Genomic DNA, 22,860 nt, shown 5'->3' with positions numbered 1-22,860 from the left:
TAGCCTCCTTGGTAACAAGGGCACACTGTTGACTCATATCCAGATTCTCGTCCACTGTGACCCCTACATCCTTTTCTGCAGAACTGTTGCCTAGCCACTCGGTCCCTAGTCTGTAGCAGTGCATGGGATTCTTCCATCCTAAGTGCAGGACTCTGAACTTGTCTTTGCTGAACCTCATCAGGTTTCTTTTGGCCCAATCCTCTAATTTGTCTAGGTCCCTCTGTATCCTATCCCTACGCTCCAGCATATCTACCACTCCTCCCAGTTTAGTGTCATCTGCAAACTTGCTGAGGGTGCAGTCCACGCCATCCTCCAGATCATTAATGAAGACATTGAACAAAACTGGCTCCAGGACCGACCCCTGGGGCACTCCCCTTGATATTGGCTGCCAACTAGACATGATCACTACCCATTTAGCCCGACAATCTAGCCAGCTTTCTATCTACCTTATTATCCATTCATTCAGCCCATACTTTAACTTGCTGGCAAGAATACTGTGGGAGATCATATCAAAAGCTTTGCTAAAGTTAAGGAATAACACTTCCACAGCTTTTCCCTAATCCATAGAGCCAGTTTTCTCATCATAGAAGGCAATTAGGTTAGTCAGGCTTGACTTGCTCTTGGTGAATCCATGCTGACTGTTCCTGATCACTTTCCTCTCCTCTAAGTGCTTCAGAATTGATTCCTTGAGGACCTGCTCTATGATTTTTCCAGGCACTGAGGTGAGGCTGACTGGCCTGTAGTTCCCTGGATCCTCCTCCTTCCCTTTTTTAAAGATCGGCACTACATTAGCCTTTTTCCAGTCATCCAGGACCTCTTCCAATCACCATGAGTTTTCAAAGATAATGGCCAATGGCTCTGCAATCACATCTGCCAACTCCTTTAGCACCCTCAGATGCAACACATCCGGCCCCAGGGACTTGTGCTCGTCCAGGTTTTCTAAATAGTCCCGAACCACTTCTTTCCCCACAGAGGACTGGTCACCTTCTCCCCATGCTGTGCTGCCCAGTGCAGCAGTCTGGGAGCTGACCTTGTTTGTGAAGACAGAGGAAAAAAAAGCATTGAGTACATTAGCTTTTTCCACATCCTCTGTCACTAGGTTGCCTCCCTCATTCAGTAAGGGGCCCACACTTTCCTTGACTTTCTTCTTGTTCCTAACATACCTGAAGAAACCCTTCTTGTTACTCTTAACAGTTCTTGCTAGCTGCAGCTCCAAGTGTGATTTGGCCTTCCATGGACCCACTGTCACCGTTAGTGTTTTTTCTGTGGGTGCTTGAGCCTGGAGCACTCACATGCCTATGAATGCAGGTGTCATTTACTTTTGAAGTGTACCTCACACTATGCTGTGTTTTCACATGGGAAGAGGAATTCCAGGTGGGAAACTGAAACAGAGAACATGAGGGTGGACAAAAAACACAGGTCCTGAAGCAAAGGGGATAGAGAGGCAGAAACTGCTGGGAAAGACTGAACCAGTCAGGCTTACTGAGTAATCACGGTGGGTACAGGTGGAGTCTATAACTCAGGGTCCCAATCTGGGAGTGGGAGAATCACAGGATTCCGCCTCAGGGCACGTGAAATCAAGAGGCTTGTCACTTGGAGAGATTAGCGAGGGGTCAAGATCCAGCTAACACTGAATGGAGGCAGTATTTATCCTCACAAGCCCCCTGAGGAAGGGCAGTGCTATTATCCTCATTATGCAGAGAGGGAACTGAGGCATAGAGACTAAGTGATATGCCCAAGGTCCCACAGGAAGTCTGTGACAAAGCAGGAAATTGACGCCAAGGCTCCAGAGCCCTACACCAGTGCCCTAACCACTGGATTATCCTTCCTTTCTAAAAAGAGCTACATTGCTTAGCACAGAGGAGGAAATGTCAGGAAAAACAGTGTGGTTATGAATCTGCTAGATTATCTCCCTCCCTTTGAAGGTACCATGGTAATCAATTCACATCTGATTCTTCATGTTGATAGTCTAAACAGATCAGATCTCTCACAGGAAGGCATTTCCTCAAGTCCTTCAATCATTTGTGGCTTTTCTCTGCACCCTCTTCAATTTTTCCAACATTCTTTTTAAAACATGGACCAAAACAGGTTTTGCTGACAATCCTCACTGATGTTGACTGGGGACTTTCTCAGATGGAAGAGATGGGGGGTACAAAAATCCTCTCCCCAAATTGTTTTTTAGACATTTGAAGAAAATAGATATTAGCAAAACTTTTAAAAAATTAGTTTTGAACAGTCTGAATAAACATAATTTCCCCATTGGTAATGAGGTTTAATTATAAGCATCACTCATGTAATAACACTAACAGTTCTTCATTATTCCAGTGTCTTCCAAGAATAACAGGCTAGACAATAATTGAATTTTTAATGTAAACAAGAAACAAAGATATCTTTTTCTGAAAAACAAACAAATAGCCCTTTCAGGCCTTCTCCATGCACAATAAAGAGGAAGAAAAGGGTAGTAACTCATTTTTCCAATCACCTTTAACAAGTCTTCTGATGATATATGAGCCAAAATAAAATCCATCTCCCTCTCCCAGGACTGAAAACACAGTTATAAATTTGATACATGCAGAGAGAAAATGGGTACAGCAAGAATAATAGAAATCATAAAATCATAGAAATGTAGGACTGAAATGGACCTCAAGAAGTCATCAAGTCCAGCCCCCTGTGCTCAGGCAAAACGAAATACACTCTCCTGGCAGCTGCTTGTCTAACATTTTCTTCAAAACTTCCAGTGATGGGAACTTCACAGCCTCCCTTGGAAGCCTGTTCCACTCCTTATCTATCCTTACAGTTAGAAAGTTTTCTTAATATCTAACGCTCCCTGGCTGCAGATTAAGCCCATTACTTCTTGTGCTACCTCCAGTGGATATGGAGAACAATTGATCACACACCTCTTTATAACAGCCCTTCATAGATTAGGAGATTGTGATCGGGTCCCCATTCAGTCTTCTTTTCTCAAGGCTAAACATGCCAAGTTTTTTAACCTTTCCTCATAGATCAGGTTTTCTAAACCGTTTATCATTTTTGTTGTTCTTCTTTGGATTCTCTCTAGTCTGTCCACATCTTTTCTAAAGTGTGGCACCAAGAATTGGACATGGTACTCCAGCTGAGGCCTCACCAAGCAGAGTGGGACAATTACCTCCTGGCTTATCTACGATATATCTTGTAATACACCGCAGAATAGTATTAGCCTTTTTCGCAACTGCATTACATTGCTGATAACACTCTTCAAAGGAGACAGCTGTGGTTCTCATTTATGTGCCTATGAACACAATAGCCACCAAGAGGTTGGTCCAACCACCTGCTCTGCTGTTCACTTCTTCTCAGAGAGGTCCTCATTAGCCTAAGGAGACATTGTGAATCACTCAATAGTTACCATGTCCACATATATGAATTCTCAAATGGAAGCCTGTTTGCCGTGGTAGTGCCAGGTCCTGACCACATGCAATGAGATGAAGGCAGCACTGGACACAGTGTCCTGTCCCCAAATGAGATCTTCTGATACGCTTGATGTTTTGTCAGCTTGTCATATTAGGTCCCATGATTTTGTGGTATTTGCACGCTGCTTTCAATCACACAAATCTCCACCTGACCTCTTTGAGACCAATTCCCTCTTCCACGCACCAGAGGCAGTTGTTCCTTGTTGAGCCACTGTTGCTTCCTTCTCTTCACCCCTGTAAGTCTCCAACTCTGTCACTGTTCTATGATAAAACCCCCCTGCAGGGAAGATAATGGGCAGGTGTCCTGGTCCTGCCAAGCAGCATCACCTCCCTTTGTCTTCAGTGGTACAGTAAAAGGCTGAAGCAGGTGGGTAGTGAGTACCCGAAACCCCACTATCCCACCAGCAGGTATTGCCCGTTAGGAAAGAGTTAAGTGGGCTCTGCTATCTCATTGAGATGGGGGCCTATTACCCCACTTTATTATACTGGCACTAGAAAAGGTTCAGAAAAAGGCAACTAAAATGATTGGGGGTTTGGAGAGGGTCCCATATGAGGAAAGATTAAAGAGGCTAGGACTCTTCAGCTTGGAAAAGAGGAGACTAGGGGATATGATAGAAGTCTATAAAATCATGAGTGATGTGGAGAAAGTGAATAAGGAAAAGTTATTTACTTGTTCCCATAATACAAGACTAGGGGCCACCAAATGAAATTAATGGGCTGCAGGTTTAAAACAAATAAAAGTAAGTTCTTCACGCAGCGCACAGTCAACTTGTGGAACTCCTTACCTGAGGAGGTTGTGAAGGGTAGGGCTGTAACAGCATTTAAAAGAGAATTGGATAAATTCATGGTGGTTAAGTCCATAAATGGCTATTAGTCAGGATTGGTAAGGAATGGTGTCCCTAGCCTCTGTTTGTCAGAGGATGGAGATGGACTGCTGGAGAGAGATCACTTGATCAGTGCCTGTTAGGTTCACTCCCTCTGGGGCACCTGGCGTTGGCCACTGTCGATAGACAGATACTGGGCTAGATGGACCTTTGGTCTGACCCGGTACGGCCATTCTTATATTCACTTGGGGATAAAGGAAGTAGAAGTGGCTCTCTAGGAAGAGAGGCTTCAATGCAGTGGTCACCAAACTTTTCAGGGTCACGACCTCCCTCATCCCTGGCCTTGCCCCTCCCTCAGAGTCAGGAGCAGGGCCACAGCTCCCAGCAGGGGGGATGCACACAGGGTAAGAGGGGATGAGGGTGGGTGCTGGGCTGAAGCAGAGCTGGGAGTGGAACAAGGCTGGGTGGTGCTCCCTCCCTGCCCCTGTGGGGGCTGGCCCTGGTCCAGGCTCCACTGTGCCCCCCTGTAGCAGAGCAGTTTCCTCTCTCTGGAGGAGAGGAGGTAGGCTGATTGGGGAAGCAGCCACAGCTGTGGCCTGAGTGGGTGTGGCCACAGCTGGCCCTGATATAAGGGCTCAGGGAGGAGCTGGATCAGATTCATGCCAAGGTTGGAGTGAGAAGGACCTGGCTGCCAAGGAACACAGGGTACCTGGAGCAGAGCAGTGCTGGGGAAGGGCATGAGGAGCTGGGGAGCTCCAGCCTGGCAACTCTTCAGGCTGCGACCTTGTTAAAGACCTAAGGAGGCACTGGGGCTGCAGAGGTGCAGTCCGGGGATAGACTAAGGCAGCTCGGCCAACCTCCTTGCCAATGATGAGTGGCCATTACAGATGACCGTTTGCCCTGTGAGAGGGGGCTAGATGATGACTGCCAATAGCCACTGAGGCAAGGTGGGTATAGGGGGTTGGGGTTCCCCTGGGAGGGGAGACCCAGAGTATGGGGACACTACTGTGGGGCAGCACCCCAGGGTGAGAGGGCACCGGGGTCCGGGAGGTGACACAGGGCCTGAGGCAGGAGAGACACTGGCCAGCAGTGGGTGCTCTGAGTGCTGGAATTGAGCTAATTCCCAGATGACCAGCAGGGGGCACTGCAGCAGTGAGTCAGCGATCTGCTATACCCCCTAAATGGGGCATCTGCCTCTAATGTGGGGCTGGGCAGTCCAGAAAGAAATGCTCTAGGAGCAGCCCAGGCTAGAGAGAAGGTGTGAGCTGAACTTTCTCATATTGTAGATTCCTTATGAATAGGGCCCTACCAAATTCACGGCCATGAAAAACGTGTCACAGACTGTGAAATCTGATCTCCCCCCTGAAATCTGGCATTTTGTGTGCTTTTACTTTATACTATACAGATTTCACAGGGGAGACCATCGTTTCTCAGATTGAGGATCCTAACCCAAAAGGGAGTTGCAGGGGGTCGCAAGGTTATTTTTGGGAGTTTATGGTATTCCCACCCTTACTTCCCTACTGCCTTCAGAGCTGGATGGCCAGAGAGCAGCGGCTGTTGGCCGGATACCCAGCTCTGAAGGCAGTGCGCCACCAGCAGCTGCGCAGAAGTAAGTGTGGCAATACCATACCATGCCACCCTTACTTCTGCAGTGCTCCTGGTGGCTGCTCTTCCTTCAAACCTGGGCTCCCAGCCAGCAGTTGCCACTCTCCAGCTGCCCAGCTCTAAAGGCAATGCTACCACCACCATCAGGGCAGAAGGAAGGATAGCAGTACTGCAACACCCCCTACAATAACCTTGTGACCTCCCCATAACTCCTTTTTGGGTCAGTACCCCTACAATTATAACACCATGAAATTTCAGATTAAAATATCTGAAATTATGAAATGTATGATTTAAAAATTCCTATGACTGTGAAATTGACCAAAAGGGACCATGAATTTGGAAGGGCCCTACTTATGAATAAATCCAAACTCCACAGACAGAGAGTCCACTCTACATGGGGTGGCAGTTATGTTTGCGGAACAGGTTAAAGATGGCAGCTTCATTCAGGAGGGAGCAAGATGGAGAATCACAGCTCCTGGGAACTGTAGGCTTCCTCTGCATGGCTTAGCTGCCCTAGCTCTACAACCTCCTCCCAATGCCTGTGGCTTCTCTACAGTAGCTGCACATTGCTTCTCTGCCAACTACAGAAAGTTCTTAGTGAAGGCACTGCAGCCTCTGCACAGGAGCCAGTGACTGTCGCAGGGGCTGCAGAATGGAGTATCTAGTCCTCAGAGAACCAATTCTCTTCCATTGGCAGACAATCATAATCACAGGGGGCTGCATGAGGAGGCAAGTGGAGTCCCCATTTATTTCAGCAGTCAAGAAGAGGAGCCACAACCCACATCTCCATGCACTCATGATACTGGTAGTTTCAGCCTGATGTGCATGTATGCTAGTAGATAATAGGGCTCGGGTTCTCTCCTAGAGTTTAAAATATTAGAAGATAAACCAAAATGCCCAGCTGCCTTTTAAGCCAATCTCACAATTTCTTTTGACTTGTCTCAGGACATATTTGCTCTATGGGGTTTGCAATAATGCAAGCTGCAACCTCTCAGCTCTGAGATACATGGATCAGGGCATAATCTTACAGCACAACAGTGTTATGACTTATTTGCAGACACAGAACTCTGAAAAGGATGACCCCTGGGGTCTCTGCTCCTTTCTAGCACTCACTAAAGAAATCCCAAATAACAAAGATCCCAGAGACCCTGCAGGCATCAGCCCCGCACTGAATATCATCTGCTACTGTCAAGGCCTGGATGATGCTACCCTAATGTAGCTGCATTTAGAGTCAGGGCACTCCAGCTACCTTTATGCACATTCAGACCCAAAGGAGGAGGTCTCCCCTGCCTGATTAGTCCTAGTTGACTGCAAGATGCTCAAAGCTCATGCAAGGATTCCACGCTGATGAGTACCACTGTCTTTTCATTGCAGTTATAAAAGATCCCTTCCATGAGATCACTTCCAGAAAAATTACTGACTGGATTGGTGCATTAGAATGCTGTAGAGATGCAACCTGGTGCAAAGAAGGACAGATACGAAGAGTACATGCTGCCAGATCTCCCAAAATCATTGTGGGCAGAAATATTTGCCTTTCTGGTGGGTAGGTTTGTTTTCTGGATTCTCTTCTGAATCCCTTCATTTCCCCCCACTGCATAGATGTCCAGCCATCCAGTGCAGAAGGGCCAGAGGGGATATTAAATGGCTACTGTTACATTTAAACATCTGCAGGACTGGATTATTTCCATCCAAGAGTTTTAAACCAATTGGCTAAAGAGTTCCCTGAGCCATTAATGTTTTTAAAAAATGGTGGAACACTGGGGAAATTCCAGAAAACTGTAACATTGTGCCAATACTTAAAAAGAGTAAAGAGGATGATCCAGGGAATTTTAGGCCAGTTAAAGAGAGGTCCCAGACAAAATTGTGGAAAGGCTGACACATGCAGTTAGTAAAAAGTTAAAGAACTGGCATTAATGCCAGTCAACATAATTTTATGGAAAACAGACCTTGTCAAACAAACAATATTTTTTTATTGAATTTAAAGTTTGTTTAATAAAGGTAACTGTGGAGAGAATATAAATTAGACTTCTGTAGGCCACTGGGCTTAATACATCACAACATTCTGTTAAAAAAATTAGCACTATACAAAATCAATGTGGACCATTTAAAATGGATTTAAAACTGGCTAACTGATAATTCTCAACAAGTAATGATACATGGAGAATCATCCTCAATGGGGTATTTCTAGGGGAATCCCACAGGGAGTTGTTCTTGGCCCAATGTTATTCAATATCTTTATCAATGATCTGGAAGGAAATATAAAATCGTTGCTGGTAAAGTTTGCAGATGACACTGAAATTGGTGGAATGGTAAATAATGATGGGGACAGGTCGGTTCTACAGAGTGAACTGGATTGCTTGGTAAGCTGGGCTAATTTGAACAACATGCATTTTAAAACACATACATGTGCAAGGTTAGAGATCTAGGAACCAAGAATTTAGGGTACACTTATAGAATGGGGACTGTGTGACGAAGTGGAACTGTTCTTAATGTTTTTTCTGAATACTGTGTGGGTGCCTCAGTTTCCCCTATGCATTTCTTAAGTATCTAGGGCCTGGAACAAGGGTGTGTGATTGCTGCAGAGCAAAGGGCCAGTGTGATGCTGTCTGCACAGAGAATGGCCGACACCCTGTCTCTTGGTAACTGATGGCCTGGGCCCCTCCCCCTGCAAGGTACAAGTTGAAGGTGTTGGAGAACAAAGATCAGGTGGCCTCTGGCTCGAGAAGGGGCTGGAGGTAGTCTCAGTTTACAGATGGCTGGGGAAATGGAGGGAGGCCCAGAACTGGGGTCTGGGTTCCCAACCCCCAAGATGTACCTGACTGAGGAGTCCTGGTCTCTGTACCTACAAGCTCTGTTTTAGAACATGTTCCTGTCATCTAATAAACCTTCTGTTTTACTGGCTGGCTGAGAGTCACATCTGACTGCAGAGTTGGGGTGCAGGGCCTTCTGGCTTCCCCGGGAGCCCCACCTGTGCGGACTCGCTGCGGGAAGTGCATGGTGTGGAAGGGGATGCTGAATGCTCCGAGGTCAGACCCAGGAAGGTCGAAGCTGTGTAAGCTTCTTGCCCTGGAGAGAGTATGCCCACAGAGAGGAGGCATGCTCCCCCAGAGTCCTGACTGGCTTCAAATAGAGTAGTTCCAGAGCATTGACTGGTGATACTAAACTGAGAGGAGTGATAGATACGGTGGAGGGTAAGGATAGGATACAGAGGGACCTAGACAAATTAGAGGATTGGGCCAAAAGAAATCTGGGGAGGTTCAACAAGGATAAGCACAGAGTCCTGCACTTAGGATGGAAGAATCCCATGCACTGCTACAGACTAGGGACCGAGGGGCTAGGCAGCAGTTCTGTAGAAAAGGACCTAGGGGTGACAGTGGACGAGAAGCTGGATATGAGTCAACAGTGTGCCCTTGTTACCAAGGAGGCTAATGGCATTTTGGGCTGTATAAGTAGGGGCATTGCCAGCAGATCGAGGGACGTGATCATTCCCCTCTATTTCGCATTGGTAAGGCCTCATCTGGAGTACTGTGTCCACTTTTGGGCCCCACACTACTAGAAGGATGTGGAAAAATTGGAAAGAGTCCAATGGAGGGCAACAAAAATGATTAGAGTGCTGAAGCACATGACTTATGAGGAGAGGCTGAGGGAACTGGGATTGTTTAGTCTGCAGCAGGGAAGTATGAGGGGGGATCTGATAGCTGCTTTCAACTACCTGAAAAGGGGTTCCAAAGAGGATGGATCTAGACTGTTCTCAGTGGTGGCAGATAACAGAACAAGGAGTAATGGTCACAAGTTGCAGTGGGGAAGGTTTAGGTTGGATATTAGGAAAAAAAATTTCACTAGGAAGGTGGTGAAGTACTGGAATAGGTTACCTAGGGAGGTAGTGAAATCTCCTTCCTTGGAGGTTTTTAAGGCCCGGTTTGACAAAGCCCTGGCTGGGATGATTTAGTTGGGGATTGGTCCTGCTTTGAGCAGGGGGTTGGAAAGAAGCGAGCAGCAGGCGGGGAGGGCCTTGGAGGAGGGCTGAAGCAGAAGTGGGAAGAGGTGGAGCACTCACTGGGCAAAGGAAAAGTCAGCATTTGTGTCTGCATTTGATTGGGTCATCTGAGATTGTCAGCTTTCTGGCTTACATGCGGTTAGCTCCTGTTGGAATTAACTCCCTACATGATTGCAACATTATGCTGGACATATATTATTCATAAAATATTACAGGCAGCTCCCACGTCCTTCACAAATACATTTGAGATTGAAGTGGTTGAATACTGTGGGAAGGGTGGCCAGCACATCCCTCGGCCAGTGGGAGCCGCGATTGGCCGAACTCGCAGATGCAGCAGGTAAACAAACCGACCCGGTTCACCAAGGGCTTTCCCTGAACAAGCGGCTGACCAGCTTTGAGAACCACTGCCTTAGATAACTCTTACAGTAGAGATCTGCGAAAGGAAGACATGCAGAAAACAAGCACTGCTTCTGCTAAGTAACCCCTTTGTCCTTTACAGCCATCTTTAATTAAGATGCAAGCTTTGATACCCTGTCTATTGTCTTCTGCCATAACATTGTCTTTTGTCACGCTGCCCCCACATGTGAATGCTCTCCCAGATTTGATATGCTAGACCACCACCCTCCACCTCTGTCAGATCCCTCCTCAGTTCTGCCAGAGATGAAGCAAAAATTAATTATTTTTTCTTTATTTTTTAAGAAAAGTAAAATTCTTAATAGAAACACAATGCTGTGCTCATGGCTAAGTTGACTATGGGGTTGTATTGCTGTAACTCTTTCCCTTTTGTGTCACTTCCCTCCTTGGCCAATCATGAGCAATCTGGGGTAGGGTTTATGACAGGAAAGATGGCTATAGCTGTTTGGAGGAGCACAGAGGTCCTAGTGAGTGGGGCCTCCATGCCTCTGGTGAGCTGTCCTCCCTGCTGGCTAGAACCCTGCTAACCAGCACAAGACAGAGGAGCCTGTGGCAGCTCACAGAGAGCCTGTTCATTCATTGAAGCTCCCAGCACACTTCTGGAATCTGACACAGACAGTTTTATAGACGTTAGAGACAGAAAAGCTCTATTATTTAGGTCAGCCGCTTGTCCATCCCTACTACTCTAGCTGGGCTGAACTCTCCTTAGGATATTCACTAGTGCTGTGTCCAGTCCAGTGCGGAGTTTTTGAAATGACAAAGCTTTCACCACTTCCCTAGGGGAGACTAAATACCAAAGTCTAAAACAGCTAATTAGCTCTTTGCTGAACTTCGAACCCTTATGCCTCCCTAAATAATTTGTCTCTCTCCTTGGTGTCTGAAGGGCAGACATCTATTATCATTCTTATGGACAGCTCTGCAGTATGCAATGCTGTTGACTATGAGGTACTGCTGTCCTGCCTGAGAGAGGTGGCAGAGTCCAGGGGAACATGCTAAAACCATTTTAATTCATGGAGGGATGTAGCCAAAAGGGCCAATCTCTCGCCTGTCTTATTCAGCATCCACATGGAGCCACCAGATAAACTGGTGAGAGGCTGTGCAATAAAGAGCCAACAATATGCAGATGCCCCATGGCTCTATTTATCCTTCACTACATGCAAATGGTTCACTATCACCAAGATGGCCCAGTGCTTGGATGAGATCCGCTCATGGCTGAAGAACAGCCAGATGAAGCTGAAACCTTGCCACAAGTCTGTGATACTGGTGGCAGAAGAAAACACTGTGAGGAGTTTGCAGCGGCGGTGCAGTCTCCTCTGGTTGAAGATGTCAGTTCAGGACAACTGCACCTGTATTTCCCCAGTGTGGATCAAAAAGGGCACCCACTCTCAGGCTTCCAACTCCCCAGCTGTTGCCTTTCCAGGATGGGAGATCTATGTGTCTCTTCCTTTTGATTGGGGTATTTCCAGGCTGCACAGTTCCCTGCTGTCACAGTGTTATTCCCCACAGGCAGGTTGCCCAAGGATACCTTCTTGCTTTTTCTTTAAAGACAGTTAACAGTGTAATAGCCACAGCTGTTAGGTGCCACACAGCACTTGCTATGCAAGCCTATTTTATTCTTAAGGTAAAAGTACTGCTGAAAAAAATACCTTCAAACAATAAAAGAACCTATACACATGCTAATAAGCTTACCAGAGAATCCCACAACCCTAACATGGGCTCTGACAGGAGCAGTCATTCAGCACCCCATCTAATGGGTTTCCTTTGTGGTCACAATTCATCACAACTTCAGCTCAGAAAAGAACACTCATGCCATGTTTAGTCCACCCTTTATACAGTTGAGAGGTCTTTGATCTGGAGTTTCCAGGAGCAGGAATGGGTCATTTGTATTCCCTTCACCCCCAAGGAAATTGACTTTACATGCACTGTCCCCATAGTCCTTTGAAGTTCCTAGAAAAGTTACGTACAGTCCTACAATAACAATTAAACAATTGCATTTTCAGTACAATGTACCCCAGAAGTATTAACCTTTATTCAGTAAAGTTTATCTTAATTCCATAAGGTTTGTCCAGGATATTACATTGCTTGGATAAAATCAGCTCATGGATGAAGAACAGCTGGCTGAAGCTGAAATGGATCCAGATGGGGGTGATGCTGGTTACAGAGAAAAGCCCTGTGCGGAGTTTGCTGCTGCAGTGCAGTCTCCTCTGGTTGAAGGCACACACCCACAATTGGTAAATTCAGTCCATAATTTAAGAGAATGCTGAGCTCTTACATAGCAACATCTGCCAGCAGCATTCTGTACTGTCTGTCTCTGGTTGAGTAGAGCACTCTATCCCATCCTGGTGAGCAATGACCTGGCCTGATTTATACACACATTCATCCCCTCTCATCTGGACTACAAGAATGTGATATACCTGGACATGAAGCCATCTCCTTGTGAAACTACTTCTAGTACAGAACTCTGCAGCACATCTCCTCAGCAACACTGGCTACCACAGGTGCATCAGACCTGTCCTCTCTCTGCATTAGCTTCCCAAAGAATAGTGAGTTATGGTCAAAATCTTGCTTGTTATCATAAAGGCACTCAACATACGTAAAAGAGTCTGAAGCTCCAGGATGAAGATAGAGATCAACACTCTGATCTTCTGGCCTAATAGAGCCCTCACTACAAGCATAAACTAATCCTTGGACGAGACAGCTTTCTCAGAGGCCCGTCCAAGACTGTGTAATGAGCTCCTACAGGAACGAAACATCACCACAAACCTCAGTCCTTTTTTCCCAAGTCCAAGTGCATTTCTTTGAGCTGTCTTCTGTCATATAAACACAGAGCAGCATGGACATATAATTTACTTAAAAAAAAAAGAAAAGAAAAGAAAAAGAAAATACTTGAACAAAAGATTTTATTGTATACACAGCTTTCCTCCTGGGGAGAGGGTGAGAGAGAGAATTAACTGTACAGGACGAGTGCTAGTCATATTGTTTCTTTCATTCCTGGAAGGTACTTATATTACTGTGAGGAATGTGGTATAAATATCTTTCTGGCAACGTTTGGCACGCGGCTCGCCAGGGTAAGCACCCTGGCGGGCCGGGCCTGTTTGTTTACCTGCCGCGTCCTCGGGTTTGGCTGATCGCGGCTCCCACTGGCCACAGTTTGCCGCTTCGGGCCAATGGGGGCGGCGGGAAGCGGCGGCCAGCACATCCCTCGGCCCGCGCCGCTTCCCGCCGCCCCCATTGGCCTGGAGCAGCGAACTGCGGCCAGTGGGAGCCGCGATCAGCTGAACGTGCGGACGTGGCAGATAAACAAACTGGCCTGGCCCGCCAAGGTGCTTACCCTGGCGAGCCACGTGCCAAAGGTTGCCAACCCCTGTTCTAGAAATACATACGTATTGATAATTAGCATGTCCTAGCCCCTCTTTTCCTTAGGCAGTGCTTAGGGCTTGTCAACATGGGGAAATTTACCAGCAGAACTGTACCAGTATAATTATACTGGTATAGCTCCCCTTGAGGATACATAATTTGGAATGAAGTATCAGAGGGGTAGCCGTGTTAGTCTGGATCTGTAAAAGCAGCAAAGAATCCTGTGGCACCTTATAGACTAACAGACGTTGTTAGTCTATAAGGTGCCACAGGATTCTTTGCTGCTTTTATAGTTTGGAATAATCCACATAGTGGGTTATGCCAGTATAGTTTTGTTGGTAAACTTCCTCCTGTAGCCCAGGTCTTAGCCAAGTGCAGCATAAATTAGTCCTTAATCAGTTTGTTGCTTTTTTGCTTCCACTCCACTGACAAGTGTTGCTTTCCAGGTTTGGCAGTTTCTTGGAGAGTCCTAAATTCATGCTTCTCTTCAATCCATTAGGTTCTTCCCTGCTTTGTGATCATTGCAGTCTGTAAATTCACCAGTAGCATTGCTACATTCAGAATTTTGGCCTGCAAAGCCATTACTCGGATTTTTAAAACTAAAATGTGGTTGCATTTTGCTGGCTGTTTATGGGACCCAGAATCTTGAAGTGCAAATTTGTGGATCCAAAGGCAAAGTAGATTTGCACTAAATAAAAACCTAGAATAGCCTTTGAATCCTTCCTGGGATGTCAAGGAGAATGCAGCAGGCAAAACCTTTTTTCCCCACTTTGTATTTTTTTTAATTATAAACAAATGTATTCAAATGCTAATGTCCAATAAACGTAGAGCCACAGGACTCCAGGCTTCAGAATCCAACTTCTAAGTGCTCTTGGGGTATGTCTACACTGCAATGTAAGTCCAAAGTCAGTGGGACTCGAGTCAATGAACCATGAGTTTGAGAAATCAGGGCTTTTTTTACCTGGGAGTTATCTGGAATATCAAGTTTAATGTGCCCTTTTCTTGATGTAAGATCTTTTGGATGACACAGAGATTTTGACTGAGAACTTTCTCAGCTCTTTGTTAAAGAGGCAGAGTGTTCTGAATCCAAAACACACTGCTTTTCTCCTCAGTGGTTTCCCTGATGTCATAAACCTACTCGCACTTCAGTCATCAATAGATTCTTCCAGGAAAAAACACAGTAGATGAGCCCTGAATTTCTTATGTTAAAAAATAAAAGTGGAAAAAAAGTCTTATACCTTTAGGCCTAGTGTATCTGTAATAAAGAAGGGAAAAAGGGCATAAACTCAGTTTCCCCCCTCCCTTCAGATGGCCTCTTCCCAGCTGCCCTACCCTCTGCCACACTGAAATTGTTCTAATCTGACCTCATCTCTGGCTTTTGGTTGCCTCCCTGTAGATGGGGCAATGGGATGTAAGAGTTGGTTGCTGCTAGTCATAAAATGAGCTTTCACTGGCCTGTGGGTGGGGGAATGGCCTAGATATGCAGATCTGATTTCAGCATCTGAGATTTATGTTGGTATTAATGAGAATCTGCAGGTAAATCTGCAGCAGACAGTTCAACTCCCATCCAGGGAAGTCTCCTGAGAAGATTGTTCTAAAGATGGGACTCAGGTTTACTTGCAGTTTTATTCATAGTTCATGGAGATAAATAATTCAGCACAAGTTATCGATTTTATGTCCATTTGTTCTTAGTTCCTGATTTCATCTGAGCTCCATCTTTGCAAGGAAAGCGTGAGCTGCAGCAGTGAGCTAATGTTACCGCAGGGCACAATTAGGGAAGGGAACAGGCTCCCTGACAACAAACATTGGCACCCAGAAAATGTATGTATGTATCTTTGTTGAACTCATGTCTTTGCCAGTTCTAGCTCAGTAGGCACTGCTAGGGAGAACGTATCTGTAACTGACTAAGATGATTTACAATTTATCTGACCCGTTTTTGTGGGACCTGTACTTTATCCTTCCATAATGGAAATGTACCTGGAAAGAACAGCACTCTGGGAGCTATGGTTGCCTCCCTGCAGCCACTTTATGTGGCTGAGACTGCCAAAAACTTCTATAGAAGTTATTGCAAATGGTCTCTGTAGCTCCTCTCTTTTTCACAGGTTCTTTTAATCACCTTCAAACTTCTGTCTGTTCTGAGAGCAGCGTTCACAAAATGCAGGGTGCTGCTAGGATCCATGTGAAAACTGTATGTGATAAGTTCAGTGATGTGGACTCTGCAGTTTGAGAGGATATCAATAAACTATTCAACTCTGAGAATACAAGAGAAAGTGTCCACAGTGACTGAAACTCACAGGCATTGCAGACATGACTGTTTCAAGCACTGTTATACTGAGGAGAGAATGGGAGAAAGAGCAAAATATTGGTCAAAATCAGATCATTTTGTACACAAGTGAAACCCTGCTCCTTATATAAATGATTTGCCTAGATCACTCAGCTACAGAAAGAGCAGTATCTTCAGAGTATTGTTAATGTTCCTTAGCCCATTCTTCAAGCTTTACTCTGCCTAGCTAGCTTCCTATTATCAGTCTGTCTGTTTGATAGTCCCCTGCTGGGGTTTTGTCAGCACTGTCCTCGTGGTCTCCCTGAAGAGCAGCATGGCATTTGTTATCTGAATAAATAACATGGCGTTTTTCAAATCAGGGGCACTGGAATGAAACTCCTCTTCATAAAGATGTCAGCAGCCCTTTTGACTCTGGTGTTCAAGCCCTGGATATAAAGAGCTGAAAGCACCATATCCCAGGAATCTGATCCTTCCCAAGGCAGCTGATGACTATTACAAGAGCTTGACCAGCTGGTTTCAGAGCAAGGGATGACATCTGAGAAGGTTAAACCATTTCTAAGAAAAAGAGAGCTCTTCTGTGTTGCGGCAGAATTATAACACCTCATCTTTCAGTTTTCACGGGGTCGCTCACTTTGTCTGAGTCAGTCCCATTTCTTTATCTATTTCTAGTCTGTCTTGGGCCCTCTTTCTGCTTTTCCTCTTCTCTCTTTCTCTCTGTCTGTCTGAGATACATAAAAGATCTAATATTCCTCTTCCTGAAGGATGTCCCTGTGTGCATGAGTAACTAATGCTGACAGAAGCAGACAAAGCAGCAGAACCAGGAAGGACATCCTTGCGGGGATCACACTGTCTCTCTTCAGTGGTAGTTGAGTGTCTCTTCCAAACAGGATTTTGAAGAAATGGTTCTTAAGGTCTAGTGATACTAAAAAGCCTCAGGTGATCACTAATCACTGTGATCACTAATCCCTCCCCACTTTGTGTTGCATCATCCATCTCTCTGCTCCATCACTTCTCTCCCTAATGCCATGGAGTTCTATACTGCTGTCTGGTGTGAAGTTCCTATTCTCACCATGTGGTGCTTTTCTTTAATTTCCCCTTTCTTGTTCCTTCCTGTCCTTCATTAATTGCTAATATTTGCTGCACTTTTCCAGCTTTGCTTCATAATCCTCTTTATCCCCTTCCATTGAGACTTCTTAGAATCATCTGTCTTCATTTTCCCTAAAAAGCAACAAAGAGTCCTGTGGCACCTTATACACTAACAGAAGTATTGGAGCTTAAGCTTTCGTGGGTGAATACCCACTTTGTCAGACACATGATTTTATGAGTTTTTATGCTTTTATGAGTTGCTTTGGATACATCCAGACTACCCACCATTTTGGCGGGTAGCAGTCGATTTATCAGGGATCGATTTATCGCATCTCGTTGAGACGCAAAGTATCGATCCCCAAGCACGCTCCCCGTCGACTCCAGAACTCCACCGGAGTGAGCGGCAGTAGCGGAGTTGACGGGGGAGCCGCGACTGTCGATCGCGCGCTGTGAGGATGGGAGGTAAGTCGGAATAAGATACGTAGGTATTCCCGTAGCTGAAGTTGTGTATCTTACATCGACACCGCCCCCTCCCCCATGTAGACCAGGCCTTAGTTAAATTAGGATCACCATTTTTAAAACCTTCTGTTCTGGGACAAAAGTTGGACCAGCATATTGGCACAGAAAATTGGCTTTGGGGGATTATTTAAGATAGAAGCTGAAGGGAAGTTAGTGACAGGTGCTGATGATCACATGGGTCAGACAAAGACACTTCTAGTAACTCTTTATCTGGGAAAAGATAAGAACAGAAATTACAGCTGGAGTAGGGTCTGCTTGAGATCTCATTGGTAAATCTGGAGAAAGTAAGAGGGTATCGATTTATGGAGTTTAAAAGTAGGTACATAGCTAAAAGTTAAAATGTTATGAATCTGCATACTGATGTGAGAAGCTTAAAAGCCAAAAGAGGTAAACTGGAATGCCTGGCTGTAAGGAGGAGCTTGGTGTGATGGGACGGCAAATCAGTGGGACACTGTAATAGCTGGCTGAGCACTATTTGGAGAAGACAGAATAGGTTGTAGAGGACAGATGATAGGCAGGTCAAAGAGACAACGAAGTCTGAAATAATTATACTAATGGATGACTTCAGCTATTCACATATAAATGGCTCAGATGTCACAATGAGACCAAGTTTACAAGCAATTTCTCAACAGTTTAAACAGTTGCTTCTTGGGGACAGCTAGTGTCAGAGCAACCATGAAGAGAGGCTAGTCTCAGTTTAATTCTAAGTAAGAGGAATTCATATGACATTTTGGGGTTCAACTCTGACCAGTGAGAGAGGTTGTGTCACCCTGCACTGTACAACCCTGGGTGTCTTAAATGCTCTGCTGCTGTGGCTCACAGCCCAGACACCAGCAGCCCGCAGACAAACATGCAGTTCCCCAAGCATCTGTTTACTGTGCAGTGCTTGTTCAGCTCTCTGACTCCAACAGCCTGCCTATAATACAACAGCTCCATCCTAGTCTCCATCACTCTTGGTTATTGCTTGCAAGCTAACTCCAATACACACTCCCAAATTTCCCTAAAGTCATCTGCTGTGAGAAGTGTCCTGCCCTCTCCTGGAAACTCAGAAGTAATAAGGTGCATTGCTCCTTTAAAGAGAGAAAAGCACAATTAATTAATTAATCTGGAGTTAACAATCACTTCAATTCAAACACAGCACTGGGTTGGTTTAGATTAAAAGTAAAATGAGTTTAATCAACAAGAGTGAGGTGTTAAGTGAGTTCAGGTACAAGTGATGAAAACAAAAATGGTTTCAAGCAAATAAAAGTAAAAATATGCTTTCTAATGGCTAAGGCTTAACGAGTTACAGCCTTGGCTCAAGATAGCTTTCTTACCAGTCTTTCCAGCTATGGCTGACTTTCCGTCAGTCAGGACCTTCCACAGATGTACAAGGTGCTGATTTCCCTTGTCTTCCTAGGTGAAAGATGCCAAAATGACTCTGTTTCCCCTTATATTTCTCAGGGTTCGTGGCCCTTGTTTCAAGGGGCAGGATGACCTTGGGCTGTTCCTCTCATGCTGATTTGTATGTAAATGAAGCTTCCATTGTTTTGATTCAACAATGCTCCTTTCTCTCTTGTCTGGGAGAAAATCTGTTTCTTCCTTTGTAGAGGAAAGCTTAATATCAATAAGTGTCCATAATTTCTCAGATAGTGTTAATGCATGCTTTTCACAATGATACTAATTATTAGTGTGTCACAGACTTTCATAAAAGATGTTATTGATAGGTAATAATTGGAGATATACCAATCTCCTAGAACTGGAAGGGACCTTGAAAAGTCATTGAGTCCAGCCCCCTGCCTTCACTAGCAGGACCAATTTTTGTCTCAGATCCCTAAGTGGCCCCTTCAAGGATTGAACTCACAAGTCTGGGTTTAAGCAGGTCAATGCTTAAACCACTGAGCTATCCCTCCCCCCACATTTATAATGCAGTAATATAATATACAATCAGGTGATTCAGTTGCATATCATTTAAGGTTCAGATCACTGCAAGAGGCTGTCTCCTCCACTTACTAGGTTGATGGCTTTGTTTACTTTTTATGCAAATATGCCTTCATTGTCTCTTCCTGACGACAAGGCTGGTCAGACAATCAGATTAAGAAATATGTATTTAAGGCAAACTGGACCTATGCATTGCTTACCAAACACATTTTCAGGCCATAATTCTAGCACATATCCATAACTGTACACATGACCTGAAAAAGAGCTTCGGGTAAGCTTGAAAGCTTGTCTCTCTCACCAGCAGAAGTTGGTCCAATAAAAGATATTACCTCACCCACTTTATCTCTCTGTACACATCCTGTGCATACATCACACAAGAATATTAATGATCAGTGAGTTAGTTTTCCAATGATATGTTACATGCCACCATTTGGGTATATATCATGACAACAGTGTGTTAAGTGTAGTATGTCAGGCCTGACAAGAATTGCTGACAGAGTAGTGAAACACCCATGGACCTCTGTGTCACAGATGGTTCAACACCTAACTATAGCTGAGCCACAAGGAAATAGATGGCATGATGTGATTAAGTTCAACAGTTCCGTGAGGTAGAAATGTCCCAGAAATTTGCACAGTGCCACAACACTTTAGACAGAAGTTTTAAAAAACGGGGAACCTTCTCAAAAGTGAAGGAATTAAAATCCTTAGACCACATGGAGAATGCCTAAGCAACCATACAAGATCTCAGAAGATATGGGTATGTATCCCTAAAGAAGAAAGGGAACAGAAGGGGGTGATGGTGGAGCGGAATAAAATGGTTAAATGGAAAGGTTCAGGAAGTTACTCAAGACAAACAGGTATCCTTCAGAAAACCCTAATAAAGCCAATAAAATGGAGCCAAAATGACTGAAGGTAAAATGTAAGATGGAAATTAGGGGAGCTAAGAGGGATTGTAAGAGCCTAATACATAAAAAAAACAAGTAAGAAATTCTTTCAGTATATGAGACGGAGGGAGTGTATGAGACTAAAGCCTACTGGAAGGAAAGAAGGGAGCTGTGCAGTATCTGCGTACAGTGAAACAGGGCTTCCCTGTGTAATGCACCTTGCCTGGTATGCACCTGGCAGCCCTGCCTGTGTTTCCGCAGCCCAGATGCGTTGTCACACATCCAGCTGGGCTTCAGGGACAGCTGCAGTTGCTGTTATGGACCACCAGAGGTTGTTGTGGCAGCTGCTCTGCCAGTCAGCCATGTGGTCTCACTTCCCTCCTCCCTGGATCACAGCAGGAAGGACCGGATGGTAGCAGTGGCAACAGCCACAAGGGAAAAGATGAGGGGTCCAGTACTGGTGCCAGTCTCCCTAGCACCCTCCCTTCCTCCCAGCCAGCCTTCCAGCCCCAGCTTACCCCCAGACGGCCTTCCGTCCACAACTAACTACCAGCCACCAGCTCTCAGCTTCCTCTGCACCCAGCTACCCGCAAACAGCACCCACCTAATCTAGCACTGCACACACTCTTCAGCAGTTCCAGTCTCTGTCATCCTCAGATACCTTCTAGGACTCTCTCATCCACCTCTGGACCCCCTCACACCAGACAGCACCCACTCGACCGCAACTTCCGACGCCCTCTGGAACTTACCTACACATGTAGCCTGGTATCTCCCCAGGACTCCATCCTGTTGGCCCCACGACACCTGCCATGATCTGTGCAGCTCTGTATCCTGCCCCTGCCATTGCTTGGGGCAGGGTATGTTGAGGGTAAGCTGAAGTTTAGGGTCATATACAAATAATTTGCCAATATGACTAGAGAATCACTTGGTTTGTTGCTCTTTAGTCTATGCTCATTGCTTACACTGGGACACCTCCAATCTCGCCATTCTCCCCCAAGCTCCCTGTGTGCTATCCTCTCTCCATTTTAGGGAATCCCTGCAGCCCCCCCCCACCTCCTGCATGCTAGAGCTCTGTGTAGCCTCCCATTTTCACCTCCCCCATGCCAGAGGCTCTGTATCTCTCTTTTTTGTACAATCTAAAGGGTCGCACACTTTGTTGCTTATATAAGATGAGCTGTAGTTCCCTAGGTCACCACTTCCACACCCCCACCACCATCCCCTTTTTCTCTCCCACATCCTTCTGGGGTCCTGCTTTCTTCCTATTCCACTCTCATCCTGCATCCAGGTCCCTGCTTCTCCACCCACACACTCCCAGCTCTGGGTCCCTGGTTCTCCCCCTCCCCCCACGACTAAGAGAGCATTAGAAAGAGGGTTTTTAGAGGGGAAGCAGGGACCAAGGGGAGAAAGTGGGGACCCTAGAGAGGAGTGTGGGAAAATGTGGATGGGATAAGCAGCAGCACCCTAGAGCAGGGAGGGAGGGAGTGGAGGAGGGAGAGCAGCGAAAGGGGGGAACCAGGTACTCAGAATGGAGGGTGGGGAGCAGTGGAAGGTGAAAGCCAAAACTCAAAGAGGAGTGTGCCGTACACTCCATTTGATGGCATTTGTCTGACTGTTTGTCTGCCTGTCTTTAAAGGTCCCTCAAATGGCTTTTCCAATTTTCTAATTTTCAACAAAATCAATAGAATTGTGCCCACTGATGCCTAGAACTTTCCCTGAAATTTTGAAAGTGATTGGCTGCTGTGTTCAAAAGTTACTATGTTACATCCAGACCAACAGGCAGACAGTCAGTCAGAGAAATGCCATCAAATGGAGTGTAGGGCCTCACTTAGCTTTGCCAAATATGGGTTCATTATATAACATGCATAAAATCTCACATAAAGCTTAACAAAACTTGGCAGCTGTGGTGAAATGTACGGGGGCAGGGTGATGAAGGAGCACTTTGGTCAGATAATACAATGGTGCCAGCTTTCAGGATGTTTTTGCGATGGTGGGATTTTGGCCAGGGCTGAAGCCATTCTGGCAGTGATCACTGGCACAAGAAGCTCCAGTTCTCTGGCAAATTCGAGCCCTCTGATTGAGTTCCCATCCCACTTGCCTGCCACCTTGTGCAGAATCACCAGTCAGAGCTATGGCAGGCAGAGTAGCCTTCCCCCTTCCCCTAGCAACCTAAAGCCATTCTCACCGGGGGGAGGGGGGAGTGGAGGAGGGAGCAAAGAGCCTAGCAGTTCAGGTGGGCTCTGCCCCATTCTCCCCTCCCCTACTGTGAGCAATGAGGATAGGACAGTGTTTCTCCCCTCTCCTTGCAGGGGGAAGAGCTGCCCACTCCAGCCTCGGAGAGGCGGGTGAAGAACCTGAGTAAGAGCAGGGGTGTGCACTGAGGGAGGGCTGAACTGATGGGAGGCTGGGAATCGAGTTGAGGGTTACTGAATTGATGGGGGTGAGGGTTGAACAGTTGTTGAGGGGCGGGCTGGATGGGGGGGCAGAATTAATTGCTAGGCAGGGGGCTGGCAGATGTGGGGGTGAG

At 45.9% G+C, this 22,860-nt stretch overlaps 2 protein-coding genes across 3 annotated transcripts in view; one reads left to right on the top strand and one right to left on the bottom strand.

Annotated features, from left to right (window-relative positions):
• Nucleotides 1-22,860, top strand: part of MAP1A (microtubule associated protein 1A) — a 119,506-nt gene that overhangs the window by 43,550 nt on the left and 53,096 nt on the right. The gene's annotated exons all lie outside the window — the stretch shown is intronic.
• PPIP5K1 (diphosphoinositol pentakisphosphate kinase 1) overlaps nucleotides 18,742-22,860 on the bottom strand; it is a 232,533-nt gene continuing 228,414 nt past the window's right edge. Inside the window, exon 32 of the mRNA XM_050967208.1 lies at nucleotides 18,742-19,113. Within this exon, the coding sequence (XP_050823165.1) occupies nucleotides 19,112-19,113 (2 nt within the window). The 3' untranslated portion in view covers nucleotides 18,742-19,111. The remainder of the gene's footprint in view (nucleotides 19,114-22,860) is intronic.

This window comes from Gopherus flavomarginatus, chromosome 9 (genome assembly GCF_025201925.1).
Source record: "Gopherus flavomarginatus isolate rGopFla2 chromosome 9, rGopFla2.mat.asm, whole genome shotgun sequence".
Classification (NCBI taxonomy): Eukaryota; Metazoa; Chordata; order Testudines; family Testudinidae; genus Gopherus; species Gopherus flavomarginatus.
The sequence above is the reverse complement of the archived record's forward strand: the minus strand, read 5'-3'. Positions and strand labels throughout refer to the sequence as shown.